Here is a 14,192-nt window from a genome sequence, read left to right as displayed (position 1 = left end):
TGTTGTACATGCATTATCTCAAAGAGATCCCTGTGGTATACTGCTTCCCCATATTTAGATGTATCGGCTTCATTGCATTCCCCAAATGTCTCCTACAAAAAAATTCAGTTTTTTCGTTAGTTTTCTATTTTTATTTATGTTATGAAATGTATATTAATATTATTTTTTCCCACAGACCCCCACACTTACCTTGGATATGTCTGCATTTGCAAGCGGGGAGTCCTCCTCAAGAATCATCTGTGTGTATGTCTCACATGGTGCTCCTATTAGGTTGTTGTTCATTGTTTCATTTTGTGTGCATAGGCCACTTTGCATTTCATTGCCTACTTCACTCACTGATTCTCCTTGCGAGTTATATATCTGTTCCATCATCAGATCCATGTATCCAAACTGCATAATCATCAAGGATCAATTAAATTCCCATATATAATTTAGTAGGTGTTGTTCATGTTTTTTTTCATTTTATTACCTGGTTTGAAACATATCAACACATCCTATTGCTGCTATAAACATCATTGTTAACATCATTATTTATGTTATGAAATGTATATTACTATTATTTTTTCCCACACACCCCCACACTTACCTTGGTTATGTCTGCATTTGCAAGCGTTGAGTCCTCCTCAAGAATCATCTGTGTGTATGTCTCACATGGGGGCCACTAGTAGGTTTTTGTTCATGGTTTCATTTTGTGTGCATAGGGCACTTTGCATTTCATTGCCTAGTTCACTCACTGATTCTCCTTGCGAGTTACGTATCTGTTCCATCATCAGATCCATGTATCCACCCTGCATAATCATCAAGGATCAATTAAATTCCCATATATAATTTAGTAGGTGTTGTTCATGTTTTTTTGCATTTTATTACCTGGTTTGAAACATATGGCAGCGTCATTTGTGCGTATATCTGAGTACTGCTTGATCCATTTTGAGTAAAACGCCTTCCAGCCATCTGTTTTTTGCACATTCATAAAAAATCACAAAAAGTTTTTTAGTCTTCAAAACATGTGGATAGAATTTTTTCATCTTATTCAACTGTAATTACGGGAATTCTCATATACTTTTTACCTGAGTACTTCCAATTATCTCCAATATATGCTGCTCAAAATTGGTAATTTCATCTTCTGAGAATATGTTGTCTTCAGTGACAAACTTGTTAGTACCATCAACATGAATCTGCTATGATGTTATCATTTATGTTAGTCTTGTCAATTCTGTTTGCTTGTTCTTTTTGGATCAATCAACTGTGCTGTAATTTTTGTATGCTTATTTAGGTGCTACTGGATTGCCCTCTCAGGATATCTATTGTGCTTACAGCTGGTAACTTTTGTTTCTTTTTTTGTTCTATAGATCTGTGGGAGATCACTGACACAATCGACTGGAGGTCCATCAGGACCCAACACTCCAAATTTTGTACATGTTTTTCAGTGTTTCCCACTGTTTTTTGTTATTTAGTGGTAACAGCATGGAGGGGCCGACAGCCAGCAGTTTTGAGAACATTTAGCCAGAGGCTTAGCAGGTTTGTGGTCGTGTTCATGTGTTCTCATTTACCATTTGTGCTGTTTGAATTTATTGCCAGGACCCATCACATGGCACTTCTAACTTCTTTAATGTAATTTACAGGGGTTTCAATGATGCTGTCAATGGGTTTCCAGATGACGGTTGGTCACTGATGAGCAGTGACGGTGCTGAGGTTGTTACTATTGCTATCAACTCTACTAGTGGTAAATGTGTTGTTGATTGTTTTTGCTCTGGTCGTTTTTGAGAGCACCTAGAGGGGGGGTGAATAGGTGATCCTGTGAAACTTGAAAACTTAAGCCACAAAACTTGGTTAATCGTTAGCACAATAATTGCCCAGTGGCTAGAGAGGAATCCTCAACAAAACACAATAACCAACAAGGATCAATCACAGAGATGGCACGGTGGTTATCCCGTGGTTTGGCCAAGACCAACGCTTGCCTACTCCACGTTGTGGCGTCCCAACGGACGAAGGTTGCAATCAACCCCTCTCAAGCGGTCCAATGACCCACTTGAATACCACGGTGTTTTGCTTGCTTTTTCTCAATCCCGTTTGCGAGGAATCTCCACAACTTGGAGCCTCTCGCCCTTACACTTGAAATTCACAAAGAACACGGAGCAAGGGAGGGATTAGCAATTCACACAAGACACAAAGATCATAGCAAATACGCACACACAATACCCAGACTTGAGCTCAAAAGACTAGCATACTAGAACGGGGCTCAAATCACTAGAATGGCAACCAAGTGCGCAAGAATGATGTGTGAGTGATCAATAGTGCTCAAAGGATGCTTGGTGTACTCCTCCATGCGCCTAGGGGTCCCTTTTATAGCCCCAAGGCATCTAGGAGCCGTTGAGAGCAATCTGGGAAGGCAATTCTTGCCTTCTGTCGAGTGGCGCACCAGACAGTCCGGTGCACACCGGACACTGTCCGGTGCCCGATTTCTTTCCTTAACTGGCGCAGCCGACCGTTGGCCGCCAGAGAGCCGTTGGCGCACCGGACATGTCCGGTGCACACCGGACAGTCCGGTGCCCCCTTCTAGCCGTTGACTCGGCCACGTGTCCCGCGCAGATCGCGCGGCCGACCGTTGGCACGGCCGACTGTTGGCTCACCGGACAGTCCGGTGCTCACCGGACAGTCCGGTGAATTATAGTCGTACGTCACCGGTGAATTCCCGAGAGCGGCCACTTCGCTCGAACCAGCCTGGCGCACCGGACACTGTCCGGTGCACCACCGGACAGTCCGGTGCTCCCAGACTGAGTAGAGTCTTGGCTGCTCGAGCCAAGACAATTCCAATTGGATTTTTCCTGTTTCCAGCACTTAGACACAATAAATTAGTCCATAAAACAATGTACTAAGTCTGAGAAACATACCTTTATCCTTGGTTTGTACTTTGTCCACCTTTTACACTTAGGCACTTGTGTTGGACACTAAATCACCAAAATACTTAGAAATGGCCCAAGGGCACATTTCCCTTTCAATCTCCCCCTTTTTGGTGATTTATGCCAAAACAATATAAAGCAAGTGGAACAAAAACAATATCACTTCAAATAAGAACTTAAATTATTTTGATTCAAATTTGACATATATGGATCACTCTATGCCACCACTTGGTTTGTTTTTGCAAATCAAACTCAAATTCCTATCTCTAAGTCAAAACCACTTGTAGAGACATAAAGAGAGGTTTTCCAAAGAAATTTGATCAAGGATTCCAAAAACTCCCCCTTTTTCCCATAATCAACACTTCTCCCCACAAGAGACCAACTTTTGACATAAGAGACAATAAAAGAGTTTTGACAAACCAAAAAGCTCTAATCTACTATTTTCAAAATTTCTCAAGTGGTAGCTGATCCATCTATTGCTTTGGCCTTTATTTTCTCCCCCTTTGGCATCAAGCACCAAAACGGGATCAATCTTGGCCCTTTAACCCCATTGCCTCACCAAAATCATCAAATGAGAACACAAAGGCAATAAGAGTATAAAGATGAACTTGGAAAAGTTACTCTTTTCATCGGAGTGCAGTGGAAGTCTTGCATGGTCCAAGTCCACCTTTTCCCTTTCAATCCTCCTTTGAGGCTAAAACAACCAAACTCAAATACATGGTTAGTTTCAAAGGGTCAAGTTGTAGCACAGCTCCCCCTAAATATGTGCATCACTTGCAAAAAGGACTTGTGAGGTCCAGAAAGTGTTTGTACAACTTGAGCACCACAATAAGCAACAAAATGCATAAGGAACATGATCAAAGGCATAAACACATGTATGCTATAAATCAATCCAAGTTCCGCGAATCTAAGACATTTAGCTCACTACGCAACCTGCAAAAGGTCTTCTCATCTAGAGGCTTGGTAAAGATATCGGCTAGCTGGTTCTCGGTGCTAACATGAAACACTTCGATATCTCCCTTTTGCTGGTGGTCTCTCAAAAAGTGATGCCGGATGTCTATGTGCTTTGTGCGGCTGTGTTCAACAGGATTTTCCGCCATGCGGATAGCACTCTCATTGTCACATAGGAGTGGGACTTTGCTCAGATTGTAGCCAAAATCCCGGAGGGTTTGCCTCATCCAAAGTAGTTGCGCACAACACTGTCCTGCGGCAACGTACTCGGCCTCAGCGGTGGATAGGGCAACGGAAGTTTGTTTCTTAGAGTTCCACGACACCAGAGACCTTCCTAAGAATTGGCATGTCCCCGATGTACTCTTCCTATCGACCTTACATCCATCATAGTCGGAATCTGAATATCCAATCAAGTCAAAGTTAGACCCCTTTGGATACCAGATCCCGAAGCAAGGCGTAGCGACTAAATATCTAAGGATTCGCTTCACTGCCACTAAGTGACACTCCTTAGGATCGGATTGAAATCTAGCACACATGCATACGCTAAGCATAATATCCGGTCTACTAGCACATAAGTAAAGTAATGACCCTATCATTGACCGGTATGCCTTTTGATCAACGGACTTACCTCCTTTGTTGAGGTCGGTGTGTCCGTCGGTCCCCATCGGAGTCTTTGCGGGCTTGGCGTCCTTCATCCCAAACCGCTTCAGCAAGTCTTGCGTGTACTTCGTTTGAGAGATGAAGGTGCCATCCTTGAGTTGCTTCACTTGGAACCCAAGGAAGTAGTTCAACTCGCCCATCATTGACATCTCGAATTTCTGCGTCATCACCCTGCTAAACTCTTCACACGACTTTTTATTAGTAGAACCAAATATTATGTCATCGACATAAATTTGGCACACAAAAAGATCACCGTCACAAGTCTTAGTGAAAAGAGTTGGATCGGCTTTCCCAACCTTGAAAGCATTAGCAATTAGAAAGTCTCTAAGGCATTCATACCATGCTCTTGGGGCTTGCTTAAGTCCATAGAGCGCCTTAGAGAGCTTACACACATGGTCGGGGTACCGTTCATCCTCGAAGCCAGGGGGTTGCTCTACGTACACCTCTTCCTTGATTGGCCCGTTGAGGAAAGCGCTCTTCACATCCATTTGGAACAACCTGAAAGAATGGTGAGCGGCATATGCTAGCAAAATACGAATGGACTCTAGCCTAGCCACAGGAGCAAAGGTCTCCTCAAAGTCCAAACCTGCGACTTGGGCATAACTTTTTGCCACAAGTCGAGCCTTGTTCCTTGTCACCACTCCGTGCTCGTCTTGTTTGTTGCGGAACACCCACTTGGTTCCCACAACATTTTGCTTAGGACGAGGCACCAGCGTCCAAACTTCATTCCTCTTGAAGTTGTTGAGCTCCTCTTGCATGGCCAACACCCAGTCCGGATCTAGCAAGGCCTCTTCTACCCTGAAAGGCTCAATAGAAGAGACAAAGGAGTAATGCTCACAAAAATTAACTAATCGAGATCGAGTAGTTACTCCCTTGCTAATATCACCCAGAATTTGATCGACGGGATGATCCCTTTGAATCATCGCTCGAACTTGGGTTGGAGGTTCCGGTTGCGCTTCTTCTTCCATCACATGATCATCTTGTGCTCCCCCTTGATCACACGCCTCCTGTTGATGAACCTGTTTATCGTCTTGAGTTGGGGGATGCACCATAGTTGAGGAAGAAGGTTGATCTTGCTCCTTTTGTTCCTGTGGTCGTACTTCACCAATCGCCATGGTTCGTATAGCGGTCGTAGGAACATCTTCTTCATCTACATCATCAAGATCAACAACTTGCTCTCTTGGAGAGCCATTAGTCTCATCAAATACAACGTCGCTACAGACTTCAACCAAACCCGATGATTTGTTGAAGACCCTATACGCCTTTGTATTTGAATCATAACCTAACAAAAACCCTTCTACAGCTTTGGGAGCAAACTTAGAATTTCTACCCTTCTTCACTAGAATGTAGCATTTGCTCCCAAATACACGAAAGTAAGATACATTGGGTTTGTTACCGGTTAGAAGCTCATACGACGTCTTCTTGAGGAGGCGGTGAAGGTAGACCCTGTTGATGGCGTGGCAAGCCGTGTTCACAGCTTCCGACCAAAAACGCTCGGGGGTCTTGAATTCTCCAAGCATAGTCCTTGCCATATCTATGAGCGTCCTGTTCTTCCTTTCTACCACACCATTTTGCTGAGGTGTGTAGGGAGCGGAGAACTCGTGCTTGATCCCCTCCTCCTCAAGGAACTCCTCCACTTGAAGATTCTTGAACTCGGACCCATTGTCGCTCCTTATCTTCTTCACCTTGAGCTCAAACTCGTTTTGAGCTCTCCTTAGGAAGCGCTTGAGGGTTCCTTGGGTCTCAGACTTATCCTGTAAAAAGAATACCCAAGTGAAGCGGGAAAAATCATCCACAATGACTAAACCATACTTACTTCCCCCTATGCTTAGATAAGCGACGGGTCCGAAGAGGTCCATATGCAGCAGCTCCAGAGGTCTTAAGGTGGTCATAACATTCTTGCTGTGATGTGCTCCTCCCACTTGTTTACCTGCTTGACAAGCTGCACAAGGTTTATCTCTTTCGAATTGCACGTTAGTCAAACCTATCACGTGTTCTCCCTTTAGAAGCTTGTGAAGGTTCTTCATCCCCACATGTGCTAAGCGGCGATGCCACAGCCAGCCCATGCTAGTCTTAGCGATTAAGCATGCATCTAGACCGGCCTCCTCTTTTGCAAAATCAACTAAATGAAGTTTGCCGTCTAGTACACCCTTAAAAGCTAGTGAACCATCACATCTTCTAAAGACAGACACATCTATATTAGTGAATAGACAGTTATATCCCATTTTGCATAATTGACTAACAGATAGTAAATTATATCCAAGAGACTCAACTAAAAACACATTAGAGATAGAGTGCTCATTGGATATTGCAATCTTGCCTAAACCTTTCACCTTGCCTTGGTTCCCATCACCGAATATGATTGAATCTTGGGAATCCTTATTCTTGACGTAGGAGGTGAACATCTCCTTCTCCCCTGTCATATGGTTTGTGCATCCGCTGTCGATAATCCATCTTGAGCCCCCGGATGCATAAACCTGCAAGGCAAATTTAGGCTTGGGTCTTAGGTACCCAACTCTTGTTGGGTCCTATAAGGTTAGTCAAAATTGTCTTAGGGACCCAAATGCAAGTTTTATCACCCTTGCATTTTGCCCCTAACTTCCTAGCAACTATCTTCCTATCCTTTCTACAAATAGCAAAGGAAACACTTAAAGCATGATAAATTGTAGAGGGTCCATTCATAACTTTCCTAGGAGCATGAACAATATTCTTTCTAGGCACATGATGAATATTTTTCCTAGGCATATCTCTACCATGCATATAGGAAGAACTGGAAGCATACATAGCATAAGAATCACAAGCATTATAAGCATTACAACTCCTATCATCATGAACATTTCTAGAAAATTTTCTATCATGGTACATGAAGGCATGGTTCTTTTTAGCATTACTTGCCATAGGGGCCTTCCCTTTCTCCTTTGGGGAGATGGAAGCCTTATGGCTTGTTAAGTTCTTGACTTCCCTCTTGAAGCCAAGACCATCCTTAATTGAGGGGTGTCTACCAATTGTGTAGGCATCCCTTGCAAATTTTAATTTGTCAAATTCACTTTTGCTAATCTTAAGTTGGTCATTAAGACTAGCTACTTCATCATTTAATCTAGAAATTGAAACTAGGTGTTCACTACAAGCATCAATATCAAAATCCTTACACCTAGTGCAAATCATAACATGTTCTACACAAGAATTAGATTTATTTGCTACTTCTAATTGAGCATTTAAATCATTGTTAACACCTTGTAAAGTAGAAATGGTTTCATGACAAGTAGATAGTTCATAAGAAAGCATTTCATTTCTTTTAACTTCTAAAGCATAGGATTTTTGTGCCTCTACAAATTTATCATGTTCATCATACAACAAATCCTCTTGCTTTTCTAAAAGCCTATCCTTTTCATTCAAGGCATCAATCAATTCATTGATTTTTTCAATTTTATTTCTATCCAATCCCTTGAACAAGCTAGAGTAATCTATTTCCTCATCGCTAGAATCATCATCACTTGAAGAATCATAAGTAGTACTGTCTCGAGTACATACCTTCTTCTCCTTCGCCATGAGGCATGTGTGATGCTCGTTGGGGAAGAGGGATGACTTGTTGAAGGCGGTGGCGGCGAGTCCTTCATTGTCGGAGTCGGACGAGGAGCAATCCGAATCCCACTCCTTGCCAAGATGTGCCTCGCCCTTTGCCTTCTTATAGTTCTTCTTTTTCTCCCTCTTGTTCCCTTGATCCTGATCACTATCATTGTCGGGACAGTTAGCAATAAAATGACCAAGCTTACCACATTTGAAGCATGAGCGTTTCCCTTTGGCTTTGGTCTTGCTTGGCTGTCCCTTGCGAGCTTTAAGCGCCGTCTTGAATCTTTTGATGATGAGGGCCATCTCTTCATCATTAAGTCCGGCTGCCTCAATTTGTGCCACCTTACTAGGTAGCGCCTCCTTGCTTCTTGCTGCCTTGAGAGCAAGGGGTTGCGGCTCGTTGATTGGACCATTCAAGGCGTCGTCCACGTACCTCGCCTCCTTGATCATCATTCGCCCGCTAACAAATTTTCCAAGGACTTCTTCGGGCGACATTTTGGTGTACCTGGGATTCTCACGAATATTATTCACCAAGTGAGGATCAAGAACAGTAAAGGACCTTAGCATCAGTCGGATGACGTCGTGGTCCGTCCATCGCGTGCTTCTGTAGCTCCTTATTTTGTTGATAAGGGTCTTGAGCTGGTTGTATGTTTGAGTTGGCTCCTCGCCCCTTATCATCGCGAACCGCCCAAGCTCGCCCTCCACCAACTCCATCTTGGTGAGCAAGGTGACGTCGTTCCCCTCATGAGAAATCTTGAGGGTGTCCCAGATCTGCTTGGCGTTATCCAAGCCGCTCACTTTGTGGTATTCATCCCTGCACAATGAAGCTAGAAGAACAGTAGTAGCTTGTGCATTCTTATGAATTTGTTCATTAATGAACATGGGACTATCCGAACTATCAAAGTGCATTCCACTCTCTACAATCTCCCATATACTAGGATGGAGAGAGAATAGGTGACTACGCATTTTGTGGCTCCAAAATCCGTAGTCCTCCCCATCAAAGTGTGGGGGCTTGCCGAGTGGAATGGAGAGCAAATGTGAATTTGAACTTTGCAGAATGCGAGAGTAGTCAAAAGAAAAGTTCAAATTAACCGGTTTCCTTCTCTCGTAGTCGTTGTGGTCGTCGTCCTTTTGGGAAGAAGTAGACTCATCGCTGTCGTCGTAATAGACGATCTCCTTGATGCGCCTCGTCTTCTTCTTCTTCTTCTCTTCCTTCCGTCTATGGCCCGAGCCGGAGTCGGTAGGCTTGTCGTCCTTCGGCTCGTTGACGAAGGATTCCTTCTCTTTGTCGTTGATCACGATTCCCTTCCCCTTAGGATCCATCTCTTCGGGCGGTTAGTCCCTTTGTGAAGAAAACGGCTCTGATACCAATCGAGAGCACCTAGAGGGGGGGTGAATAGGTGATCCTGTGAAACTTAAAAACTTAAGCCACAAAACTTGGTTAATCGTTAGCACAATAATTGCCCAGTGGCTAGAGAGGAATCCTCAACAAAACACAATAACCAACAAGGATCAATCACAGAGATGGCACAGTGGTTATCCCGTGGTTCGGCCAAGACCAACGCTTGCCTACTCCACGTTGTGGCGTCCCAACGGACGAGGGTTGCAATCAACCCCTCTCAAGCGGTCCAATGACCCACTTGAATACCACGGTGTTTTGCTTGCTTTTTCTCAATCCCGTTTGCGAGGAATCTCCACAACTTGGAGCCTCTCGCCCTTACACTTGAAATTCACAAAGAACACGGAGCAAGGGAGGGATTAGCAATTCACACAAGACACAAAGATCACAACAAATACGCACACACAATACCCAGACTTGAGCTCAAAAGACTAGCATACTAGAACGGGGCTCAAATCACTAGAATGGCAACCAAGTGCGCAAGAATGATGTGTGAGTGATCAATAGTGCTCAAAGGATGCTTGGTGTACTCCTCCATGCGCCTAGGGGTCCCTTTTATAGCCCCAAGGCATCTAGGAGCCGTTGAGAGCAATCTGGGAAGGCAATTCTTGCCTTCTGTCGAGTGGCGCACCGGACAGTCCGGTGCACACCGGACACTGTCCGGTGCCCGATTTCTTTCCTTAACTGGCGCAGCCGACCGTTGGCCGCCAGAGAGCCGTTGGCGCACCGGACATGTCCGGTGCACACCGGACAGTCCGGTGCCCCCTTCTAGCCGTTGGCTCGGCCACGTGTCCCGCGCAGATCGCGCGGCCGACCGTTGGCACGGCCGACTGTTGGCTCACCGGACAGTCCGGTGCACACCGGACAGTCCGGTGAATTATAGTCGTACGTCACCGGTGAATTCCCGAGAGCGGCCACTTCGCTCGAACCAGCCTGGCGCACCGGACACTGTCCGGTGCACCACCGGACAGTCCGGTGCTCCCAGACTGAGTAGAGTCTTGGCTGCTCGAGCCAAGACAATTCCAATTGGATTTTTCCTGTTTCCAGCACTTAGACACAATAAATTAGTCCATAAAACAATGTACTAAGTCTGAGAAACATACCTTTATCCTTGGTTTGTACTTTGTCCACCTTTTACACTTAGGCACTTGTGTTGGACACTAAATCACCAAAATACTTAGAAATGGCCCAAGGGCACATTTCCCTTTCAGTTTTAAGCTTAGTCAGAGGATGTTCAGATCATGCAGATATAGTTCTTGGAGGCGGAGGGTAGAGGGAAGTTCATGTGTAGCATTTTTTGTGTTTTTGCTTGTTCTGTTTCAATCAATCAGTTGTGCTGTAATTTTTGTATGCTTATTTAGGTGCTACTGGATTGCCCTCTCAGGATATCTATTGTGAATAGAGGATGGGTTCCTCGTGGATGGCATGATAAAAAAGTTAAGGATCTCCAGATCCTGGATGAAGCTTCAGAGTCCCCAGAAGCTGTTAAGCCATACGAAAAAGGTTCGTGGTGGAAGTTTTGGTCTAACAAGCCTAAATCGTCTCCTGAGGTGATGTTTGTTCCCTATCTTTTTGCATAGTTTACAATATGTTACCTGAATTTGTGAATGTATGAAACTGTCAAAAGCTTGCTATTTTTCTCATCAAATTCAATCGCCACATGTTTCTGTGTGTTATAATGTAATTATCTTTTGTGTTCCATGTTATGTGAACTCTTTGTACATGATAGTGTTGTGTCAACCTTTTTATACTGAATAAATTATATTTATTATTGCTTTTATGATAATGATATGGATAGTATAGGCTATTTGTCGGGTGTTTGTGACAACTGAATCAAATAATTATTATTATGATGCCATAAGTTTTGCTTACGACCATTCAAAGTATCCATATCCCTCTAGTTGTATTTGTATGACACTATTGATTCATTTAGGCGCAAAATTTATGCAAGTTACCTTTTGCAGTTTGAAAAACCTAGGATGCCACCTGTAAGGGTTGTTGGAGTAATCCGTGGAAGTGAGAAGCCAAGCATATTTGTTCCAGCTAATGAGCCCAATAGTGGCCAGTGGTTTTATGTGGATGTTCCCATGATTGCTCGTGCTTGTGGACTTCCTGAGAATACTGTTTATATAGAAGATATAAATGAAGATGTATCTCCAACAAACCCTTATCCTGTTCCAAAAGATGTCAACACCTTGATTCGTCACTCGGTGATGCCAGATGACCATCTTAAATACACTTTTACATGGTATACATTTAACCCCAAGCTCATCGCTAATTTGCAGTTGTATTATATCCTCATTTGTTAGTTTTATTTTTTGTCTGTTGTTACTAGTAGTTTCACTCATCCTGATGGGAACTACGAACTAGTCATTACTGCTCTCATCTGGATGTTTGTAGCTCGGACAACAATCTGTGACTTTATCTGACATGCACAGTTGATAATCAATTCATGTGCTCTATGAATGTGAATTTATATAACTGACTTTGAGTTTAGCAGTTCAACACCAGCAAACCATGATAATCGACATCTTCTCAGCAAGATATACTTGTTTTGAACATAGAAAACTCCCTTTTGATGTGTGTTATGTGCAAACCAGATACTGGAATGATCAATATATTCAAGAAAAATAGCTTCACTGTGGGTTCACCATGTATCATTGTTCAACTAGACTTTCCCTGTTGAACCATTGCTTGTTGGCTGTTGCACACTCATACCGAGAACTACAGCAGTATACTGTTGTGCTGACTTACATATTCAGTGATGTTTGTGCATTATGTAACCGAAGTGATGGGATCTTAGGATAAGGCCATGTATAAATTGAGTTGTAGAAATCGAGAAAAAAGCTAGGGGGTAAGACTCTGCTGAAGAGAATCCCCAACATATTATGGGGTTCTTGTCAATTCTGTTTGCTTGTTCTTTTTGGATCAAATAGTTGTGCTGTAATTTTTGTATGCTTATTTAGGTGCTATTGGATTGCCCTCTCAGGATATCTATTGTGCTTACAGCTGGTAACTTTTGTTTTTTTCTTGTTCTATAGATCTGTGAGAGATCACTGACACAATTGACTAGAGGTCCATCAGGACCCAACACTCCAAATTTTGTAAGAGCCGAAGTGCTTCCTAGTGGCTATCTAATTCGACCCTGTGAGAGGAGGTGGCTCCATGATTCACATTGTGGATCATGTTGATTTAAACCATTGGAAACATGAGATGGGGGAAAGCCATGGGAGCTCTGACTTTTTGGTTGGGGTGAAAGAGTGGGCAGAGATGCTGTGTTGTTTATTTTGAGCATGGGAATTTTTTTTCTTCTGCAAAAATCCAGGGGGCCTCAACTTTTTTGAACAGAGAAGCATCAATCAAAATGAGATGGGGGGCACAGATGAGTATACCTTTTCAATTTCTTTGCCTTTTTCATCTTCCTCTGTCATCATCATGTACTTTGTATCCTCATAGACATTGAACGTTCTGTTCTTTTTTCTGGAGAGGGGGGAGGATTTTGTGCTGGGCGCTCGCGGCTGGGGTGGAGGGCTGGGGGCTGGGGTTTTGTGGTTTTGTGTTGGGGGCTGCTGGTGGCTGGCTGGAGGGCTGGCGACTGGGGGGGTTGTGTACTGCACTGGGATTTTTTTGTCCTTTTTTGTTGCCTTTTTTCATGTGTACTACATTTGGGCTGGTAGGCGGTACATGTGGAGGGTTGGCCCAATGCGTGAGATACCTGTAGCTTTTCCCTTTTATCTGCAGTGTTGGGTTGGACGCCTTTTTTGCCTTTTGTGGAGTTTTCCATGTGCCATGCTATTCTGTCTATTGGTACGATATGTTTCTGTTCCCCTATGCTGGGTTTTCCTTGTGCTGTACTGCTATGTAATTCTGCCCAAATTTTTGTACATGTTTTTCAGTGTTTCCCACTGTTTTTTTGTTATTTAGTGGTAACAGCATAGGAGTTCCCTTTTTTTTGTAGGGCAGACCTAGTACAGTGTGAAAGCATTTTGCGGTTGAAGAATTGCCTCAGTTTATTCCTTTTCCCAGACTTATATGAGTTGGGAGCCTCCGGCACTGGGTCTACATTTTTTTATTCTGCTATATTTGGGCATGCTAAGAGCCTAAGGTTAATTCATTTTGCAACAATTTGATATGCTTTTTCTTTGTTCTTGTTTGTTTTTTTATTTCTCTCTTAATTGTTGTACTCTCTGTCTTTTGCTATTCTCCCAGTCGACCTATAGTCCTGAGTCTTGACGCTTCAGGTTCAAGAAAAGGAGCTTTATGATGGAAAAATGGAGTTCAGTCTGCTCAACCCTTACTGTTACTGTGCCGGCCGAGATGTGCTAGGGTCGCTGGTGGTTGAGATTTCAGATCAGGAGCTCTGGAGTCTAGACTCTGGACTGCAGCGAGCCAAAGAATTCAAATCAGTCACCGGTTTGTTTCCCAGATCGCGGACAGCGGCAACCTGCAACCGCTTGCTTTCGTCCTTGAATTGCCAGCGTCATTGCCATCATCGCAAAGTAGTGTAGAAAGGTTGTTTGGCTTCAGGCGGTCTCTAGTAGCAGCATTTCTATCCCACTTCATATTTCACTGCTAGTTTTAAACTCTACTATATAAATAGTATATTTACAATGTAAAACAATATTATGTACGTTTATATGCACACTCTTACTAGAGATGGCCTCATAGAGAAAGAACTCCAAACTTATACAACCCCTGATTTGAAAAAGTGG

General features: G+C 43.5%; 1 protein-coding gene across 1 annotated transcript; it reads right to left on the bottom strand.

Annotated features, from left to right (window-relative positions):
* Positions 1–586: 586 nt before the first annotated feature.
* On the bottom strand, positions 587–13,012 carry LOC109941548 (uncharacterized). The gene is made up of 4 exons (XM_020542628.3): positions 12,873–13,012; positions 1,068–1,175; positions 868–951; positions 587–788 (listed from the first exon to the last, which is right to left on the bottom strand). Exons 1-4 carry the CDS (start codon positions 12,915–12,917, stop codon positions 648–650), a joined length of 378 nt encoding a protein of 125 aa, XP_020398217.1. The 5' UTR covers positions 12,918–13,012; the 3' UTR covers positions 587–647.
* Between the last annotated feature and the right edge of the window lie 1,180 nt (positions 13,013–14,192).

Source organism: Zea mays, chromosome 8 (genome assembly GCF_902167145.1).
Source record: "Zea mays cultivar B73 chromosome 8, Zm-B73-REFERENCE-NAM-5.0, whole genome shotgun sequence".
Classification (NCBI taxonomy): domain Eukaryota; kingdom Viridiplantae; phylum Streptophyta; class Magnoliopsida; order Poales; family Poaceae; genus Zea; species Zea mays.
The sequence above is the reverse complement of the archived record's forward strand: the minus strand, read 5'-3'. Positions and strand labels throughout refer to the sequence as shown.

Excerpts from the sequence above, each read along its gene's own strand:
- LOC109941548 (XM_020542628.3), bottom strand. The coding sequence starts at position 12,917 with ATGATGATGACAGAGGAAGATGAAAAAGGCAAAGAAATTGAAAAG. Across the intron at positions 1,176-12,872 it reads AAGGCAAAGAAATTGAAAAG|ATTCATGTTGATGGTACTAA; the intron begins GTATACTCATCT and ends ACATCATAGCAG. Across the intron at positions 789-867 it reads TGCCATATGTTTCAAACCAG|GGTGGATACATGGATCTGAT; the intron begins GTAATAAAATGC and ends ATGATTATGCAG.